This window comes from Mercurialis annua, linkage group LG5 (assembly GCF_937616625.2).
Source record: "Mercurialis annua linkage group LG5, ddMerAnnu1.2, whole genome shotgun sequence".
Lineage (NCBI taxonomy): Eukaryota > Viridiplantae > Streptophyta > Magnoliopsida > Malpighiales > Euphorbiaceae > Mercurialis > Mercurialis annua.
In genome coordinates, this window is record NC_065574.1 from 53,922,048 (window position 1) to 53,940,605 (window position 18,558).

At 32.8% G+C, this 18,558-nt stretch overlaps 4 protein-coding genes, 1 long non-coding RNA gene and 5 other non-coding genes across 10 annotated transcripts; 7 read left to right on the forward strand and 3 right to left on the reverse strand.

Moving 5' to 3' along the window:
- Positions 1-82: 82 nt before the first annotated feature.
- LOC126682271 (60S ribosomal protein L32-1) lies at positions 83-2,037 on the forward strand. The gene is made up of 4 exons (XM_050377880.2): positions 83-231; positions 324-428; positions 1,518-1,699; positions 1,797-2,037. Exons 2-4 carry the CDS (start codon positions 339-341, stop codon positions 1,924-1,926), a joined length of 402 nt encoding a protein of 133 aa, XP_050233837.1. The 5' UTR covers positions 83-231; positions 324-338; the 3' UTR covers positions 1,927-2,037.
- On the forward strand, positions 491-579 carry LOC126685257 (small nucleolar RNA U31b). Its single transcript, XR_007643368.1, has one exon. It is a non-coding gene; the product is annotated as a small nucleolar RNA U31b (small nucleolar RNA).
- Positions 668-747, forward strand: LOC126685258 (small nucleolar RNA U31b). Its single transcript, XR_007643369.1, has one exon. It is a non-coding gene; the product is annotated as a small nucleolar RNA U31b (small nucleolar RNA).
- LOC126685259 (small nucleolar RNA U31b) lies at positions 845-919 on the forward strand. The gene has a single exon (XR_007643370.1). It is a non-coding gene; the product is annotated as a small nucleolar RNA U31b (small nucleolar RNA).
- On the forward strand, positions 987-1,064 carry LOC130015621 (small nucleolar RNA Z195/SNORD33/SNORD32 family). Its single transcript, XR_008790889.1, has one exon. It is a non-coding gene; the product is annotated as a small nucleolar RNA Z195/SNORD33/SNORD32 family (small nucleolar RNA).
- LOC126685240 (small nucleolar RNA Z196/R39/R59 family) lies at positions 1,152-1,234 on the forward strand. The gene has a single exon (XR_007643351.1). It is a non-coding gene; the product is annotated as a small nucleolar RNA Z196/R39/R59 family (small nucleolar RNA).
- Positions 2,038-2,397: 360 nt separating the features above from the next.
- Positions 2,398-5,636, reverse strand: LOC126682270 (pentatricopeptide repeat-containing protein At5g46460, mitochondrial). The gene is made up of 3 exons (XM_050377879.2): positions 3,204-5,636; positions 2,920-3,048; positions 2,398-2,792 (listed from the first exon to the last, which is right to left on the reverse strand). The coding sequence occupies exon 1, from the start codon at positions 5,559-5,561 to the stop codon at positions 3,339-3,341; it is 2,223 nt and encodes a 740-aa protein (XP_050233836.1). The 5' UTR covers positions 5,562-5,636; the 3' UTR covers positions 2,398-2,792; positions 2,920-3,048; positions 3,204-3,338.
- Positions 5,637-6,317: 681 nt separating this feature from the next.
- LOC126681026 (membrane protein PM19L) lies at positions 6,318-7,901 on the forward strand. Its single transcript, XM_050376391.1, has 4 exons — positions 6,318-6,600; positions 6,837-7,056; positions 7,472-7,517; positions 7,610-7,901. Exons 1-4 carry the CDS (start codon positions 6,474-6,476, stop codon positions 7,697-7,699), a joined length of 483 nt encoding a protein of 160 aa, XP_050232348.1. The 5' UTR covers positions 6,318-6,473; the 3' UTR covers positions 7,700-7,901.
- Positions 7,902-8,240: 339 nt separating this feature from the next.
- LOC126681025 (uncharacterized) lies at positions 8,241-10,997 on the reverse strand. Its single transcript, XM_050376390.1, has 4 exons — positions 10,597-10,997; positions 9,135-10,018; positions 8,914-9,012; positions 8,241-8,571 (listed from the first exon to the last, which is right to left on the reverse strand). The coding sequence occupies exons 1-3, from the start codon at positions 10,676-10,678 to the stop codon at positions 8,920-8,922; spliced, it is 1,059 nt and encodes a 352-aa protein (XP_050232347.1). The 5' UTR covers positions 10,679-10,997; the 3' UTR covers positions 8,241-8,571; positions 8,914-8,919.
- A 4,789-nt stretch (positions 10,998-15,786) lies between these two features.
- On the reverse strand, positions 15,787-18,317 carry LOC126680489 (uncharacterized). Its single transcript, XR_007641183.1, has 4 exons — positions 18,152-18,317; positions 17,962-18,055; positions 16,996-17,081; positions 15,787-16,125 (listed from the first exon to the last, which is right to left on the reverse strand). It is a non-coding gene; the product is annotated as an uncharacterized LOC126680489 (long non-coding RNA).
- Positions 18,318-18,558: the final 241 nt, after the last annotated feature.

An 18,558-nucleotide genomic window follows, 5' to 3' on the forward strand; every position in this document is an offset into this window, starting at 1 on the left:
TTGGTCTTTTATTTCATCTTTTCTATAAAACGACGTAGCATTACTTCTCCAAAATCAGAGCCATTCATCACCGTCGATCTAAAGATCTTCAAAACGACACCAAAATGTACAGAACCAGTGACCAAACCCTAAAAACACACAACACCACCATCTCCCTTATATATAACAGCTCAACCTAAATCTCACATCTGAAGCGTCGGCGTATCAGCAGAAACCCTAATTCACAGTCAGGTACCGCTTCTTCCACTAATTCATCTCAGATTTCAGCTAAGTTAATCATCAAATGTAACTAACTAATTTTGTATTTGTTCTTATTACTGCAGGTAAGTCGGTGAAAAATGGCGGTTCCGTTGCTGACAAAGAAGATCGTGAAGAAGAGAGTCAAGAAGTTTAAGAGGCCACAGTGGGATCGCAAGATCTCCGTCAAGGTATATAAAAACTAAATTTAATTGTTTTTCAATTCCGTATGAATATTTTGTTTGGATTAGAAGGAAATGATGATGAATTTTGTCGCCCCAGTCTTACGTGCATTTGCATACGTGTAAATGTAAATTGGTGATTGACCTTATAATCTGATCCTTTTAACAATAAAATCGAATGATAATTTAGTTTAATGTGACCTAATTTGTGTTATACATGTGTTGATTTAGTTAGGGTTGAATTGAAGGGATGTGATGATTTGTTTTTGACACCCAGTCTTACTTCTATTATATGAAGCTGGTGATAAACACTACATTTATCTGATTCCTTTTAGGGTTTAATTGAGATTCCTTTATTTTTTTGTTTTTTTATGATATAATTTTGTATTTTGTCTATATTGCTCCTGTTTTTAATTGATTTGTGGGGATATGAAGATGCTATTTGACACCCAGTCTTACTTTCTTTTGAAATATGGTGAGATTTTATTGTTGTCTGATCCCTTTTTAGTATTTTTTACTATTTTTTCGATTTGTTTTTGTAAAGTTTGAGTTTTGGATGTATAAGCAATGAGGTGTGATGATATGTACCCATCATGTCTGCTATTGGATGATGAATATTTTACATGCACTACCATCTGATCTCTATTGCTTATATTCTTACTATTTTTTCTATTTGAAATGGAGTCTAGTTTTCGTTTTGCAGAAATATGTAGGTCGATTTTCAGTTCTAGCTGTAATCAGTGATGCAACTTAATAATTTGTTCTGATTTATTGTGATGAACACAATTAATCACCATCTTTCGGCTGAGATTGCAAAAGTTGATGAATGTTTTTTCTAAAACTGTTTTCAGTGTTTTGTTTGTTGCCCGTGGTATCTAATGTCCTGCCTTTCCATAGCTGGACATTTCGTTTTTAAGGGCAGAAATCAATTGTTTACAGATATTTGCGACACAGTTAGCCCTTTTCTTCCATGGGCTTTCTGTTACTTTTTCTCTGTTTACATCTATAATTTTACTTGTATCAATAATTGCATTTAATTCTTCAACTTTGCGTATTTAGATTTGCTTAATTACTTTTCTTGGATAACATCAATGACAGGAAAACTGGCGCAGACCAAAAGGTATTGACTCTAGGGTCAGAAGAAAGTTCAAAGGTGTCACGTTGATGCCAAATATTGGATACGGCTCAGACAAGAAGACTCGACACTATCTTCCAAATGGATTCAAGAAGTTTGTTGTTCACAATGTCCAAGAACTTGAACTCTTGATGATGCATAACAGGTGATTTGTGGACAGTTTATACCTGGTTAATGTTGTTTAAGAATCTATTTTCTTTATGCTTACAATTGCATATGTTTTTTTTTGTCATGCTTTGCAGGACTTACTGTGCTGAAATTGCACATGATGTGTCCACAAGGAAGAGGAAAGATATTGTGGAGCGAGCTGCCCAGCTTGATGTTGTTGTAACCAACAAGCTTGCTAGGTTACGTAGCCAGGAAGATGAATGAGCTGAACCTAGAAATGTTGCGAGTTTTTAGTTTATCAGTTTTGGATCTATAAATTTTGATTAATGTAACAGTGTTAAATACGGTGGCAATTTGGAATATTTTTTATATTCATTATGTGTTCTAGCACTGAACTAGTAACAGTAGCATAATTTACATTTTAATGAAAATGGCTTAGAAGTAGAAAATTATTAACTAATTATAAAAGTGAGATATTGAAGAGGCTGAAAACATTAATGATTTAAACAATAGACCTCTATCTGCACTATATTGCTTGTGATATTGAGGAAAGACATGATGGTTTGACTATTCCTTGTGGAATAATAAAATGGCAAAAGATGAAAAACAAAAAGCAGAAATTGAAGAAGTAAATCTGGTGATAGAACTTAGCAGCAGCAAAAACAATGACATTGAAGCCGGCGAGGATCTAATCTTACAGATAGTGGAGAAAGGCTTCTAACGAGAGCTGCAAAGTTGGCAATGACATTGAAGCCAACAAGGATCTAAGCTTACAGATTGCATACGATTATGGTTGGAGATGAGATTGTATCATCTTCTGTTGAAGTACAATTTAGTTAAAACATTGTTATTTTTAGTGTTTTGTCTAGCATTAGTTGGTTCAGAACAATAACTTTTGTCATCCAGACTACATACGATGACACAAACATGTTAATCGCTATGCTATCTATAATTCCTAAACTCTTGTAAGCATTAAATGAGAAGCTCATCTTGCTTTCTCCTCCAGCTGATATGAACATTCTTTCAAAATCTAATGGCAGAATGAGCTTTGAATATTCCCAGTAATTGAGTAACAGCTTCACTTCCATCCATAGATGTCATGTTCATTCTCACAAGTGCTAATCTCCCCCCTGACAGTAAAAACATATCATAATATCAGTATTTCTATGGGCACAATATGATCACCAATGTCAAAACAAACATACATATGCATTCTAGAAAGCTTTAAGTCTACCAAATTGAATCTCCCATCAATACCTTTATCTTCGAATATCATTCTGTGAGGATAGGGACGAGTTGCAGAAACCCAATTCAGCCATATCGAGGTCTAGCTTCGGAAACATTACCAACGAAAAATAGGTGTATCAAGTAGCCGAACATTAGAGCCTGAAAGATCCAATCAGTCAAGAATATACGAATTAACAAGCAGAAAAACAAATGCTTTAACTATTCTTATTGTTATTAAAGAAAGGCAACAGTAAGTAAAATAATAAGCTCATGATCAATCGTTGTTTGCAAATGTTTAATGTAATGGAACAGACCTTGATGTAAGATCTTCTCAGGCATTCCACAAGATTATTGGGGTTTTAACCCAAATACATTTGAGTTTATAGTGTGAATTCACAAGCAAGAAATTCCACATCATCCGCGAGAATCTGTTTGCAAAAACTTTTGTTCTACCAATAATCTCCACAAGAACAATTACCGTTCCTGAAATGGTGGAAACGACTAGAATCCCTGACGACAATCTCTCGACCTGTAACGTTTGTGATGAGCTTAATTACAGAGTGGCAATCACCACATACTCGAAGATTCTTCATCACAGTTATTGTGCTTCCCTCCACAGTACTAATTAAAGCAAATCCAATTGCAAGCCTTTCACTGTGATAAGATAACATCTCTTCCTTCTGCTCATCCTCAACATCATGTAAAGCTAATCTTCCATCAGGAACATAACCCAATTCCTTTAGTTTTCCGACCAACCAATCCAACTTTTCATATATTTTCTCACTGAGAGGGTGAGACCTATCTCCGGAAAGAAATTCGTGTCTCCTTCCTCTTAGGACCACCCAACTAGACCCCGGTTGTTTCACAATGCCTACTTGCTTCATCTTAAATCTTACTCTGGAAACATCAGCCCATCTACCTGCAGAAGCATATAAATTAGACAATAGAACATAGGCAGCGCTACAATGTGGTTCTACGGCAAAGATATGTCTTGCAGCCCTTTCAGCAACATCAACATTAGAATGCATCCTGCAAGCACTAAGGAGGCTTAGCCATATCATAGAATTTGCTTCCATAGGCATATTTTCTATTAACTCCTCTGCTTCGTCCAACTTCCCGCTTCTACCTAAGATATCCACCATACAAGCATAATGCTGAAGACTCAGCTCAATCGGCTTATATTGCTGAGCATACTGAAAAAATCTCCTCCCCTTCTGTAACATACCAGAATGGCTGCAAGCAGAAAGTAATCCAGTAAATGTGATCTCGTCTGGGTCTACACCTGCACGTATCATCTGGTTAAAGAAAATCAAAACCCACATGCCATGTCCATACTGTGAGCTCCCAATGATAATTGAATTCCAAGAGACAACATTTTTCTCTTTAATTCTTTTGAAGACAGCAACAGAATCATTTAAATTACCACATTCATTATACATGACTATTAGAGAATTGCCAACGAAGACATCAGTTTCCAAACCTAGCTTAACTGCTACCGTATGAATCTCTTTACCCCTATCAAGAGCCTCTAACCGACGACATGAATTAAAAGCACTGCTCATTGTAGATTGGTTTGGAGAAACACCCATCTTTATCATATCACTGAAAACTCTCAATGCATCTTCATGCTCACTATTTAAAACATATCCAGATAAAAGAGCTGTCCATATAACTACATTTTTAGACATCGTCTCATCAAAAACCCGTTGAGCATTCTCAACTGTGTTGCAGTTCGAATATAAGGTTATCAATGAGGCTGATATAAATTCATCAAAACTATATCCTAACTGAACAGCATGACTATGAACCTGAACACCCAAATTGAAGTCCGTGGCATTAGCACACGCTGTCAAAACACAAGCAAATGTTTTCGAAGTAGGCTTAACACCCGACTCCATCATCATCTTCCCAAAAAGAGACAAACCCTCATCACTCTTCCCATTCTGATCAAGCCCGCCAATCATCGAAGTCCACGAAATAACATTCCTGGACGGCATCCTCTCAAACAACTTTAAACCCTCTTCAACTCTCCCATTCGCGCAAAACCCATAAATCATCGCGTTCCACGCAGCAACATCCCTAACTGGCATGACCCAAAATAACCGTTCAGCAACCTCCACTTTCCCAAACTTCAAATACCCATTCACCATTGTCGTCCAAGAAACAACATTTCTCTCGGGCATTTCATCAAACAACTTTCTAGCCATACCCAGATACCCGCAATCTAAGCATCCTTGAATCATTGAATTCCATGAAATTATATCTCTCACAGGCATTTTATCAAACAGATACAGTGCATCACTTAACTTATCATTTCTAGCATAATTGTTGATCATTAAAGTGTATGAATACGCATCTGGAGATGGAATTTTGTCAAAAATAATACGGGCCTGGTCTAAATTTTGGTTCTTCAAGTTATCAGATAGCAAATTTCTGCAAGAGGAAATAATAATTTTCGTACTATACTTGACATTAATACATGATTTAGAAAATTTTGTGATAAACATTGGAAATTGGAAAGTTTTGGGGTGAATTTTATGAATTCGAAAAATGGCGCGAGAGTGTGACATGGTCGCATTGTTACAGTAACGGTCATGAATCCCTTTGGGCTTGTAAAACGCAGCGTTTTTAGCCGTGCATAGCTTCAGCTCTCTTTTTGAGCAAAATGTCATCCCGGTCCTTGAACTTGTAAGACAGGCTTATATAAATCAAATTTGATATATTATGACAATTTAGTCTATAATTCTTTAAGATAATACCAATTAAATCCACTCATGTGTTTCTAGAGTACATAAAAAACAACTTTTCGACACGACGCATTTATATTGTGTCACAAATTGGATAACACGTTTTTGATATGAACCCGTTAAATTGCAATCCGAATTTGCCAAATTTAGCTGGCAAATCAGGTTATGTTCATGACCCATTTTGATATCCTTACTCTTGAGATATGAAACATAGATATATTAGAATTGATATAAGATATTATATAAAAATTATAAATATATTGAAATTCAATATTAAATAATAAAATCACAATTTATTTTTACATATTCTGAAAACACAAGAGATGAAATTTATATTATGTTGGAAAATTAACGGTTAAATTATTAAAATACATCAAATTTAATTTATATAAATCCGACGTATAAAATTTAAGGACCGAAACGACTCTTTACAATTTTTCTTTTGAATGAAAATAAGAACTAGTAGAAGGGGTCAGCCTAACCTTCTTTACATCTGCCAAGGAATAAAACTTTTCCTCCCAAGAACACCTATCATCAAACAAAAGTAGCATACAAATGTATCCATAATGGATAATTAAACAAAAAGAAGCAAGAATCTTAGGTTATTGAGCCTTGCTTTAATCATTAAGCATCATCACCTTTACAACCCTACAGAACAAATTTTTGAAGCACCACCATTCTCAAGCAAAGAACCTCGAACAGTTAGTTCTCTATATTGTTTGTGCCATTTATAAACCCTAACATCTCCTGCCACAAAACACATGCACCTGAAAATTAGCCTTTAATTATACTTTTTCTGCTATTTCTTCAGCTTTTGTTTCATAATCCAGAAGAAAAATGGCTAATACTCAGATGAAACCTGTTGCCACTCTGCTCTTGGTTTTGAATTTCTGCATGTATGCAATTATTTTGGGGATTGGGAGCTGGGCTATGAACAGAGCTATTGATCATGGCTTCATCATAGGTAATTATCTGCATATTTTGATGTTACTTGAAATGCAAGTAAACGTTTTCACAAATAGTTATGAAACTTCCAACTGTAAAAAAGTATTATTTTGCTGTTACTTGAAAGGCACGAAAACTTTTTCAGAAATTAATAGTTACGAAACTTCGAATTGTAAAAGATATTGTTTTGCTGTTTTCTGTTCGAATGTTTTGAGTATTTTTCTGTTTTCGTGTGCTATAATGTGTAAATTGCAGGACCTGATTTTAGTCTTCCGGCTCATTTCTCACCGATTTACTTTCCGATGGGAAATGCTGCGACTGGATTTTTTGTGATGTTTGCTCTGATTGCTGGAGTTGTTGGTGCTGCATCTGCATTAGCTGGTCTTAACCACATCCGTTCTTGGACTGCCGATAGCTTGCCGGCTGCAGCCTCAGTTGCTGCCATTGCTTGGTCTCTCACTCTCCTCGCTATGGGGTAAGCAATAAACACAGCCAAAAACATTTGAACAAAGGGGTCATGACAGTACTTAAAATTGTGCACCGGAATCAATTAATTCCCAAATTGAGTCATCGTGGTCTTTGAACTCGTCCATTTTATACAATTTAGGAGTTAAATGATCTTAAAATAGATATTATCGTCCTTTATTGATTAAAGTAGCTAAGTACGAGTTATCTGACCTTGAGTCTTGACACTCAAGTTCAGGAATCACGGTAACCCTTTGCTCAATAACTTTAGAACCCTATATTGTAAACCTATGTTTCATGGAAAACAAAATATTTAGAGAAAAATGCTTAAAGTAGAAATGAAACATTGAAATGTAAGTTTCGATAAACTTTTGTGCAATGTAATTTTAAACTTTTGTGCTCACAAGTACCATTTTCTTGTATAGCTTTGGCTGCAAAGAGATTGAGCTTCACAACAGGAACGCTCGTCTGGTAAGAACAAAATCTGATTACTACACCACCCTAACATGTCGAAATCATATATGCATTATCGGAAAAGTTAACATTATGTATTTTTGTTGCAGAGAACCATGGAAGCATTTCTCATCATCCTATCAGCTACACAGCTACTGTACATAGCAGCCATTCATAGTGCTGCTACAAACAAGAGATGAACAACTTGAAAGTTTGAGTTCATGATTATGTGTTTGTGTCTCGAAAATTTTCAGTTTTTTTTTTCAATTGATTTTTCTCCTTTGCAAAGCACAAGATTGAACAAGAATTAGATGTATTATGATTTGATTGATTGGTGTGAATTGATTGGTTTTGTATCAATTATTATTCAATAAAAAAGTGGTGAGCAACAATTTAGTTTTATTCTTGTACTTGAATCATCCAAAACCCCAACATTTCTTAGAATGTTCTTACCAACTTATCATACAAGCTTAAAAACATCTTCAAGCACAATCATTAGCACGGAATCGCAAACGCCAACGCCAAAATAAAAAAACCGGAAAAATAAGAATTTTTTTCAAGAATAAAGTAACGTAAATGCAAAATTCGATAAGTTTTCATAGAGTAGCAAGCAAACCATTTGACTAAGATGGTATTTATAATAACCAACAAACTGAAACTAAAAGAACATAATTATCCAGCCATCACAAATTCAAACAGGAAAGCAAATTCATGCAATAATAATAATAATAATAATAATAATAAAAGAAAAACAAAGATCTCATACTAAAACTAGTACTTTCAAGATTCACGCATTCGCCAGAACTAACGCAACATGAAGTAGATACAACACACCGTCTATGAACACGAGAAAAAAAAATCAACATTAGGCAATGCAGAATAAACTGAGCTGCATAAAAAGATTGGTAATATCACTATTTGAATATTTGTATGTAGTTCTCTGTCTATCTAGCTTTTTTTTTCCCTTTATTCTTTGAGAAAATTTTCAAGGAGATACCAAGCTGAGAGCTGCTACAAATTTCTCTAAGCAGCATTTGCAAGCTTCTCAGCGCGCGGGTGCACCATCATGCTTCTACATTAGAATGCAAATGGATAGATGTTAGAAATGATTCATGTCTTTTAGCCAGAGAAAATATAAATTTCTATATTCGTTAATAAGATGCGAAGTTGAAGAAATGAACTTGGAACACAATGAATTCTCTGATAATTTACAAAAGGTTGAATTAAAGAATCACAAATCTTTATCAAGACGATGAGTAGTTAAATAAAACAATCAGAATGAAGCATTACAGATACAAAATTTACACGTTTCACTTCAAAGGCTTGAACTATAATATCTAAATAGCAAACAGTTATGTTATGTAAAACAAAAGGCTGATCTCTGATGCAAATGATATAACATAATAATACTAACCGGAAACTATCTGTCGGAGCCTGTAAACAGATCAAGTAAACCACAGCAATTCATGAAGGAGGTCCTCTGAGTTACTCTTGGAACTGAAGATACAAGAGGCTGCATGCCAATTGACAAAAAGAGGCGAAGCATTCATTTGTCAATGCAAGGATACAAATTGAATATAATGGAAATAGCATGACATGTCAAACCTGTAAAATGATATAAACAAGAGACAATACCTGGGTTTCAGTAGATTCAGACGGTTCATCATCTCTGGCTTTAACTGCATTCTTACCAGCTTCAGAAGGATGAGCGCTTGATGGTGTCAGCATTTTGCCCTCATTTCCATTCACAGTACCACCGGAAGCCTCAGAATGTTTGCTCTTCTCAACAGAAATAGTAGTTTCGGAAACATGAGTATCCGATATCTTACTCTCATTTCCATTTATATCAGAAGTAACCAGACTATTTGATACCCCAACATCATTAGATTTCGGCAGCAACTTATCCTCATTTTCCTTCAACACTGATTCAATCACATCCAGAACCTTTGCGCTCTCAACTTCAGCATCTTCCATCACACATTTTGCCATCTCAGACAGGGGCACAGGAGGTTCATCCAAGTTGTCAGACGGGACAGTTTCCACAATGGAGTTTCCATTAGCTTTCTCGAGTAATTTTTTAGCTCCAGAAACTTGCGTTATCTCTTCAAGGATCACCTTTTTCACATTACTGAATGCATTATGTGCTTCCTCCTTCAATTTTTTGACAGAAGTATGAGACTCATCATCAGAAGAACTGCTACTGCTAGAGCTACTGTCATCTCCAACTTGCGACTCCTTTGCAGATTTAACGTGCTCCACACTAACATCTTTGCTCTCGGCATCCTGTTCAGAATCCAGCTCTTTCTCAATTTTCACAACACCGTCATCCTCTACTCCAACTCGGTTACCTTGTGCATCACTAGAGACTCCCTCAACAGACGCCGACCGCTCTCTCTTTTCAAAATCTTCACTCTCCTCACGAAATGGATGCTCCTCGTTGTGGTGGTCCTGTGAAGCCGGGGAGTCAACATCCCCGCCATCACTGTCCCTCTCATCCTGGCTTTTCGGATCATCGTTACCTGATACCATTTGATAAAAACACAAAAATATGACTCAAAACATAGTCAAAATAGAGATTTCAAATCAATCTACAAAAGGAATCAACAAATGTCCATCACATATACCAACAACCTCATAATTCTAATCAAACCAAGTTAAAAAAGGAAATGAACCCAAAATCCTAAACACAATTGAAAACCCTAATAAATTCAAATCAAAATTAAGCTATAAATTGAACATTAAATAAACAACCACCAAATTTGACCAACATACACAAAGTCACAAACCATTAAAAAACCTCAATCAAAATTCAAGCTACAACAAGAAAAAACAGCAAACTTTAAATAATCCCATCAACAAAAACTCCAAAATCTTAATAAAAAATCAACCAAAGAACATGAAAAATCAGAAAAATACCCATATTAACAAAATTAAGAATAAAAAAAACCAATATCAACCAACAAATAAATACACCTAACCATACCCCAGATTCAAAGACAAATAATAAAATCTAAAAGTTTACAGATTGGCAAACACAAGATTTCAATAATTAAACCCAAAAAGCAAACTTTAAACAAATTTTAAAAAAAGATTAAACCTTGAGGATTAGTATTATTATTGGTTTGCTGTTCTTTCCTTTTCTGAGCTGCTTTTCTTCTCTTCTTTGCACCTGATGGCATGATTATTAATAATTAATCTCACTTTTTTTCTCTCTAATTTTTTGTGGGTCTCTCACAAAATTAAAAATAGTAGGCCAAAGATTAGATCTTTGTTTAAAAAAACAGTAAACAGTTGAAGAACAGGTTGGAGAAGAAGAGGAGCCAGCCACTATAAAAATGGCGTTTTAGATTCTGCTCTGTGTTCCTGACTGTTGTCTGTTACTTTACCTGGATTTTAATTGTTTTTATTTGGTTTTTGGGTTTAAATTGAGAGATTTAAGGATTAATATTATTTTAATTTGGTGGCAAGTGTCATTTTGTGAATGATGAGTTTTTAAATTTCAAAAACAAATGAGAAATTGTTGTTTAATTTTTATATTTATTTTTATTTTGATGTGGGGTTTAATTAGTGATTCATTGAATAAGATGATTTGGCATAAGAAGGATATAGATAGATAGGGTTGTGGGGTATATTTGCATCAATTCATATGGAAGTTTATTTATTTTTTGATAGGAGTTGGATGGTGGGGTGGGTGGTCTATAAATTTCCAAATATACTTATATAATAAATAAATAAATGTAAATATATAAGTCAATATTTTAGATAAAATGTCAATATTGTTTAATAATTATAAATATGTCCTCTCAAAAAAATTATAAATATGAATAAATAAGTCAAAATTTTAGATGAAAAGTCAATTTTTTAATGTCTATCATACGTGAATATCTATTGAAGTTATTTAAAATATAAACAAAAATATAAACATTTGTATAAGCGTTGGACAACATTCTGTTGATGTCGTGGTTTTATTTTCTCCACAAGCGGTCTCTCTTTTTGATTATCAATATATATATATATATATATATATATAATTTAAAATATGAAAAAATATAAGTACAAGCTGTTAATAGACATACTTGTATTTTTATATATTTAGTTAATTAAACGAATTTATTAAAGATTGAAATTTAGATATTTAAATTATAAATTATAAATTCTGATATTATATCAAATAATTAATTTATTTAAATATTAAGTTTTTAATGAAGTTCCAAAATAATTATATTATCATCTATATTCATTATTTCTTTATTATTTCTAATTTTTCTTCTTAATGATTCATATTGAGAAATTTTAATATTAAATTGATATATACTTTTTAAAAGAACTTATTGATTAAAGTTAAAAAGATCTTCATCAAATATTTTTTAATTTTAGAATGGTTAACGAAATGGCAAAGCATTAATAAAAAAATTATTTAAAATTCTTGTATTAATTATTTTAGATTAGTTAAGATGGTTTATAAAATAAATTAAGAAAGAGTGATGGTTGGCACTGGCAGAGAATCACATGATTTGGTCCATTTAGGTTTTAAGTTTAAAATTAATTTAAGGGATAAAGTTGAGTAAAAAGTGGGGGTTTGAGTTGGGATTTGGGTGGGACTTAAATTTGAATTATTGAGAGTAAAGTAATAATTATAGATTGCAGAAAAGGTATGAAAAACAACTCGTTTTCTTAGTTTCCATCGGCGGACTCTTTACTAATTGGAGCACATAAAGCAGCAATTATTAAATTATTAAAAACAATTGAGCAGATTTTATCGTACCGACATCAAACAACAATTTTTAAAATTTAAGAACATATGGTAAAAATACTTATGTGAACTCAGGAAATTATTAGCAACTGCAGTATTTTAAATAGTATTAATTTTAACATACTTAATCATTAACTAATATAAAAATTATAAACATTAAAATAAACAAATATTGGAAAACAAATCCGAACACTCATTTTTTTTCGATTTAATTCTAACGTTTAAAATATTACGAAATAAATCATAACCTTTTTAGTTTTCACATTTTATGCCCAGCAGTTTTCAGCCATTATTTGTATCTGTGGCAGCTATATTATTAGCATATTTAATTCTATATTTTAAAATTTTACAAATAAAATTTCAACGTTTTGCATTTTTACACTCTGAAATCTAAAAAAGATGACAAAATGAACGGAATCGGGATGAGAGTATAAAATGCGAAAAATGAAAAGGTTATGATTTGTTTCGTAACGTTTTAAACGTCATACTTAAATTGCTAAAAAGTGAAACGTTGGAATCTGTTCCCACAATACCCATAAATATTATTTTCTTATCTAACAAGTATGAATTACTCTTTTACATATAATACTTGTTTCTATCAAATTTAGAGACTCCATACTTAAATTAAAAAGGAGATTATAGATATGATTCAACTTAAATAATAATTTGTCCCCTCAATTTATAAGCAACAAACAATTAGTATATAAATTAATTTTATTGACAAATCAGTCATAAAGTTAGTAGTTATGGTTAATTAACCTATTTTTGCAATTTAAATTATAAATTAAGAGGAAAAATTACCAATTAAAAGGACAATTAACTTACAAGTTGAGGAGACAAAATGTCAAAATATAAGTTAATTGAGCATAATCACCGACTTTATGTCTAATTTGCCCATAAAATTAGTTTATATGCTAATTGCATATTACTTACAAGTTGAGAGGGTAAATTGCCACTTAAATCAATATGATTATATATATATATAAAAAAAGATAATTTACACTAATTTATTCGAACTGTCTCTCTCTCTCTGATAAACTTATCCTTATTTTTTAATTCTTACTCGAAATGTCTTTAAGCTTTTAGTTAATAATTTTGCTGTTCCTACCATTATTTATTATTTTTAAATTGTATTTAATAATTTTAACAAATAATAAATGAAAACATATCAAATGTTTTTTTTAATTAGTTCAAATTTATAAGTTCATATATCTATATAAATTAATTTCACATCTTAATAATAGTAATGAATCTCGGATGAATATGATAAATTCAGATCCTTTTGATTGAATATAAATATCTTTCCATGTATGAAGAATGATATATATTTATTGAGTTTGGCTTGTATTTTTTAAATTGGGTTGGATTTAATAGATTTTTTAGGGATATTTTAGGTGTTTAACCTTTTAGGGTATTTTGATGACGGCACAGCTAATATTGCGCCGCCAATTTTTTAAAAAAAATATCTGTAAGAAAATAGCTTAAGGGTCCTTACTTGACCCTCAAGCCTATTTCTTTTCCCGTAATGTGATCTAATTAAGAATTTTATTTTCTATAGGAAGTAAGATATACCTAATTGATTTGGTTATTAAATAGGAGATCTTTTCCAATTATGACTCTACCTTGATGGACGGTTGAGATTAAGTTTTAGGGGAAATCCTAATTGGAATTTCGGTCCTCTCTTCTCCTATATATAGTGCTTTTGGACCATCACAAAATCACACCAACAAACACATAACTAAAAGATTTATAGGCAAGAGGAGAGAAACCGAAACTCTTCATTATAGTGTTTATTCTATTATTCCGCATTCGTAATCGCTATAGAAGGAGGTATTTTTCTATCTCTCCTTTGTATTAGTCTATTTATGATTATCATGTTTGTTCAAAAATTTTAGGGGTCATGTAAATTAACTTACATGTGGTATCGGAGTTTAGGTAAACGAACACTTGATTGTCCATTAAATTATATAGACGTTTGTCAGAAATTATTATTCGTTTTCTATTTTGCCGCAAATTTAATAACTCATTGGGTATTTTCTAATTGTGCGTGATGGTTTGTTTCCGAATTAATGATGTCTTTCACAATCTCATGGCCACTAGTTATTATGTTTCTTTTAGTAACAAATATAACTTTATGCTGAACAAAAAAAGGTTATGATTCTAAATCTACTAATTTTGTTCATAACGAAACCAACTTTATTTATGGTGAATGATTTTTTTTTTAAACAGTTTAATAATTTGATTTTCTTTTCAATTCAAATTTATTTCTGGAGTTTATTTAAAGTCTCCGTGAATGACATGATCACATTATACACAATAGTGAAAATTATTAATTTATATTTTTTAATTGTTTTGTTTTAATTAAATATTTTATATTTAATGCACCATTATCATAACTGAGAAAACTATAAAGGATATAACGCATTATTTATTTATTTATTTACTTAATGTTAAGATTATTATAGTGACCTTAATCAATTAAAGAATTTTCTATTATATATTATATTACTATTATTATGATCTATTAGTCAATATATGAATTAATTAACTGTCCACAGATAATTAAAAATTATATTTTGATAAATAATAAAGAAGTAATGTATATATAGACTAAGAAAATCCACAATTTTTTTTATGTCTAATTAGAGTAAATATATTACTTAATTATGTATGATGAATATAATGACTTTTAATGGTATTATTTGTAGAATTTATAGTGACGTCCCATAGGAGCACTATATTTTCTTGTCATATATATTCAAATTTTATATGTTGCTTATGTCTATTAAATGCCTTAAAAAATTTAATGAATCTCTACAAATTGCAGCATCTTTTCCTGCGCATTTGTCATCATCTGTCTCGTTTGTCCCACTTCTCACGGGAATCAACTTATCAGAATGGAAAGAGAAAGTTGAATTCACCTTGGGAGTACTTGATTTGGATTTGGCTCTTCAAATTGAAGAGCCAGCTCCTCTTACAGAAACAAGTAATGATGAACAAAAGACTCTCTATAAAGATTGGGAGAAGTCTAACTGTCACGACCCAATTTCATGGATCGCGACCGGCGCTAGGGTATGGGTATGGTTGTACAAAAACCCGTAGCAAGCCTTGCGGATAAAATCAAACATACAAAGTAATATAACAACTTAAATGTAATTACTTACATTGATTAATAAATAACCAGAGTTAAACAAATAAGTATGTCAAAACATAAAATAAAGCCAGTCAGACAAATCTGACAAACATTTAATGTAATATGAACTTCTAGTTTTACTACTGCGGTCTAAGAATAAAAATCAGTTTGACAATCTATACAAAATAAAATAACCCTCCGAAGAATAAAAGGATCGGAGTGGACCAGCTTTCAAATCATAAACCTGGAAAATTTGGGAAAACAACTGTCACGACCCAAAATCGAGGGCCGCGATCGGCGCTAGGGAATGGGAATTATAGTTCCGAAACCCGTAGCAAGCCTGAAATTCACTAAGACTTTTTCGCAATAAACAATCATATAATGACTTTACAAACACCGCATTTAAACAAAAATACATTTATATACAGTGGTAAAACCATACAACGTGCTCGGACTTATCGTTTCCGTATCATGAACGTATTAGCCCGGCATAAACCACTATGTCAAAATTACATCACGGAAATTTACCTCCGTGATAACTATTGTAGCCAGACCTCATATACACAACAGACATTAACTATAAACCATATAAAATTTCACTGCTGTAATAGGCCACGACACTGGTCAGACATCATACTACTGCAGCATCTACGGAAGTCGGGGCTGTACATAGCCAAAGGAACTTCCGGTTAAAGACGAACTTCTAGCGACGTCTAGAATCTAGGTACCTGAAAAACACACTATTTGGGGGTCAGCTATTAAGCTGAGTGAGTTATACTTTAATTACCATATTATCAAAATAAGCATCGCATTTAAAACATCTTTTTTTTAAGATATATATATATATACAATCACATTTTCAAACAATTCCAACATATACAATTACAGCGATTGCAAACAATTCACTTAAGACAAGTATTTGATCCGATCGAAACCTTAATCTTAAACTCCTTAACCTCTCCTAAACCATATCACATTCAAATCATATCGTCCGAGTGGCCGGGTCCCGAGATAGTTCGACCGAGTTACCCGCTACCACGTGGCATAGTCCCGAGATAATTCAACCGAGTTACATCATGCCACTACTTAATCCCAAGTTGTGGGTCCCGAGATAGTTCAACCGAGTTACCCACCAGATACGGGTCCCGAGATAGTTCGACCGAGTTACCTCGTATCTGCCACAATTATAATCCTCCTTTCCGATACCCAAACATATTCCATTTCATAATTAAAAATATGATCAACATTTAATGAGCTCATATTAAACGTATCTATGTACGAATATCTAGACTTTCATAAACACCGGTGATCACACGGCCTATTGACGCCCAATAGGTAGCTCGTTTCTTCGGATCATATACAAACTCACATTGGCAAATAATTGACAAGTCTTAAGCAAAGTAATATAATTCAGACATCAAACAAGTCAATCCAATACAATGTAGTTCACTCCATAAACAAACAAATTGAATATAATTCAATCATATACCAACAATCCAAATCAAACAATTCAACTCAAATAACTAATGCGATGCATTTAATAATAATAATATATGGTATATATAAAATAATTTTTAATACGATAATAAGAGTGAGTAAAATATACTCACCGCTTGCTATCCATAACCTTCGATAATAGTTTAGCGATGTCGCGTTTTGTAAGTTCCGGGTTCCATTGGTAGTTGCCTCGTCAAGTCTACGCAAAGTCGATAATAACTTGAATCAATAACAATCTAACTATAATTAGTTAATCCAAAACTAGGTTTCTAGCCAACTTCGGCTATTGAAACCGTTTACTTAAAACAGTCCGACCACTAAATAAAATTGACATTCTTAATGTTCAGAACGTCGCCTACAACTTTCATTTTAGGTCTCGGACTGAGATAAGTACCCGAAGATGTCGGAATTTGGCTCTAAAGTTAATAACTTGGGGCTGTCCAAATTTCAGAGCTGCTATACGCAACATAATGTTCTGAATTATTTGAGCCATTTCGAGGCCAAACTAGCAGAAACTTAAACTTAGACATTTATAGACGACATCCTTAAGTTTCCGTACCAACAAACGGAACTTAATTTGGAGCTATATAGCTCGAGATATTGCCCTTGCAATATGGCTGTTTTGCAGAACAATTTTCTGCAAAACGTCAAACTAGTTTACGTAAACTTATTTCGCAACTATAACATGTCAATACTAAGATCTTAACAAAATTATTATCTTGTGTCAATATAATGCAGCCCTCATAAACAACCATGAACACTAATAATCCTTGGTCTATAGATTAGTTTCAAACTCATTTTATATTAACACCGATTCTAGCTTCGTAGTGTTACGTTTAAACTCAAATCAAATACGTTCTAACTTCGGGGGAAGGAAAGTTCAGCCTCTTATTCTTGCCACCATACCCTAAAACATACACAATTCTCATAACTCTTACAACTCACAATCAATCCATCACAACTCATAAATTTATCTCATAAATACCAATTTTAGCATTTGAATCAAGTATCATCATTAAAAATCAACAAAACAGCCCCTATGTTCTGTAAACCGTAACTGATATTTGAGTTTTTTTTACCTTCAGATGTTAGTCTAGATCAGTAGGAAATCCTTCCCTCGTTCCAACGACGCAAAAATCGCCCAATTCCGATATCAAACGAAGAATCTACAAGCTTTCAAAGATTTTTGAATCAAAACTCCATTCTTAAAATTCTAAATCGTAAACAGCCCTATAACCGAAAACCCTAACCAAAAATTGAGCTTTTTACCTTAAATTGATGAGTTAGATCAGTAGAGAATCTCTCTCTCGTTCCGTTGCCGCAAGAATCACGCGAATCGGACGAGAAACGAAGCTTGTAGGTGGATTTGAATTTTTGACATGAAGTAGGAGGAAGGAGATGAAGATGAAGCCTATCTCTACTCAATTCTGGAAATATGAAGTTGTGGTGATGATATTCATATGTAATAGCTATATATAGCATGTCAAAAATATCTCCTTAGGTCCTTTAAGTTGCCACCTCCATTCGTTTCGCTTTATAACTTTTCTTTCGCTCAATTAAGTCCATTAATCCGTTAATCATTCGATCTCGAGAAATTTTTGTATTATTTATGTCCAAATAAATAATATCACCTTAGTATCTCATAATTCTATTTCTGTAAGTTTATTTTAGCAATT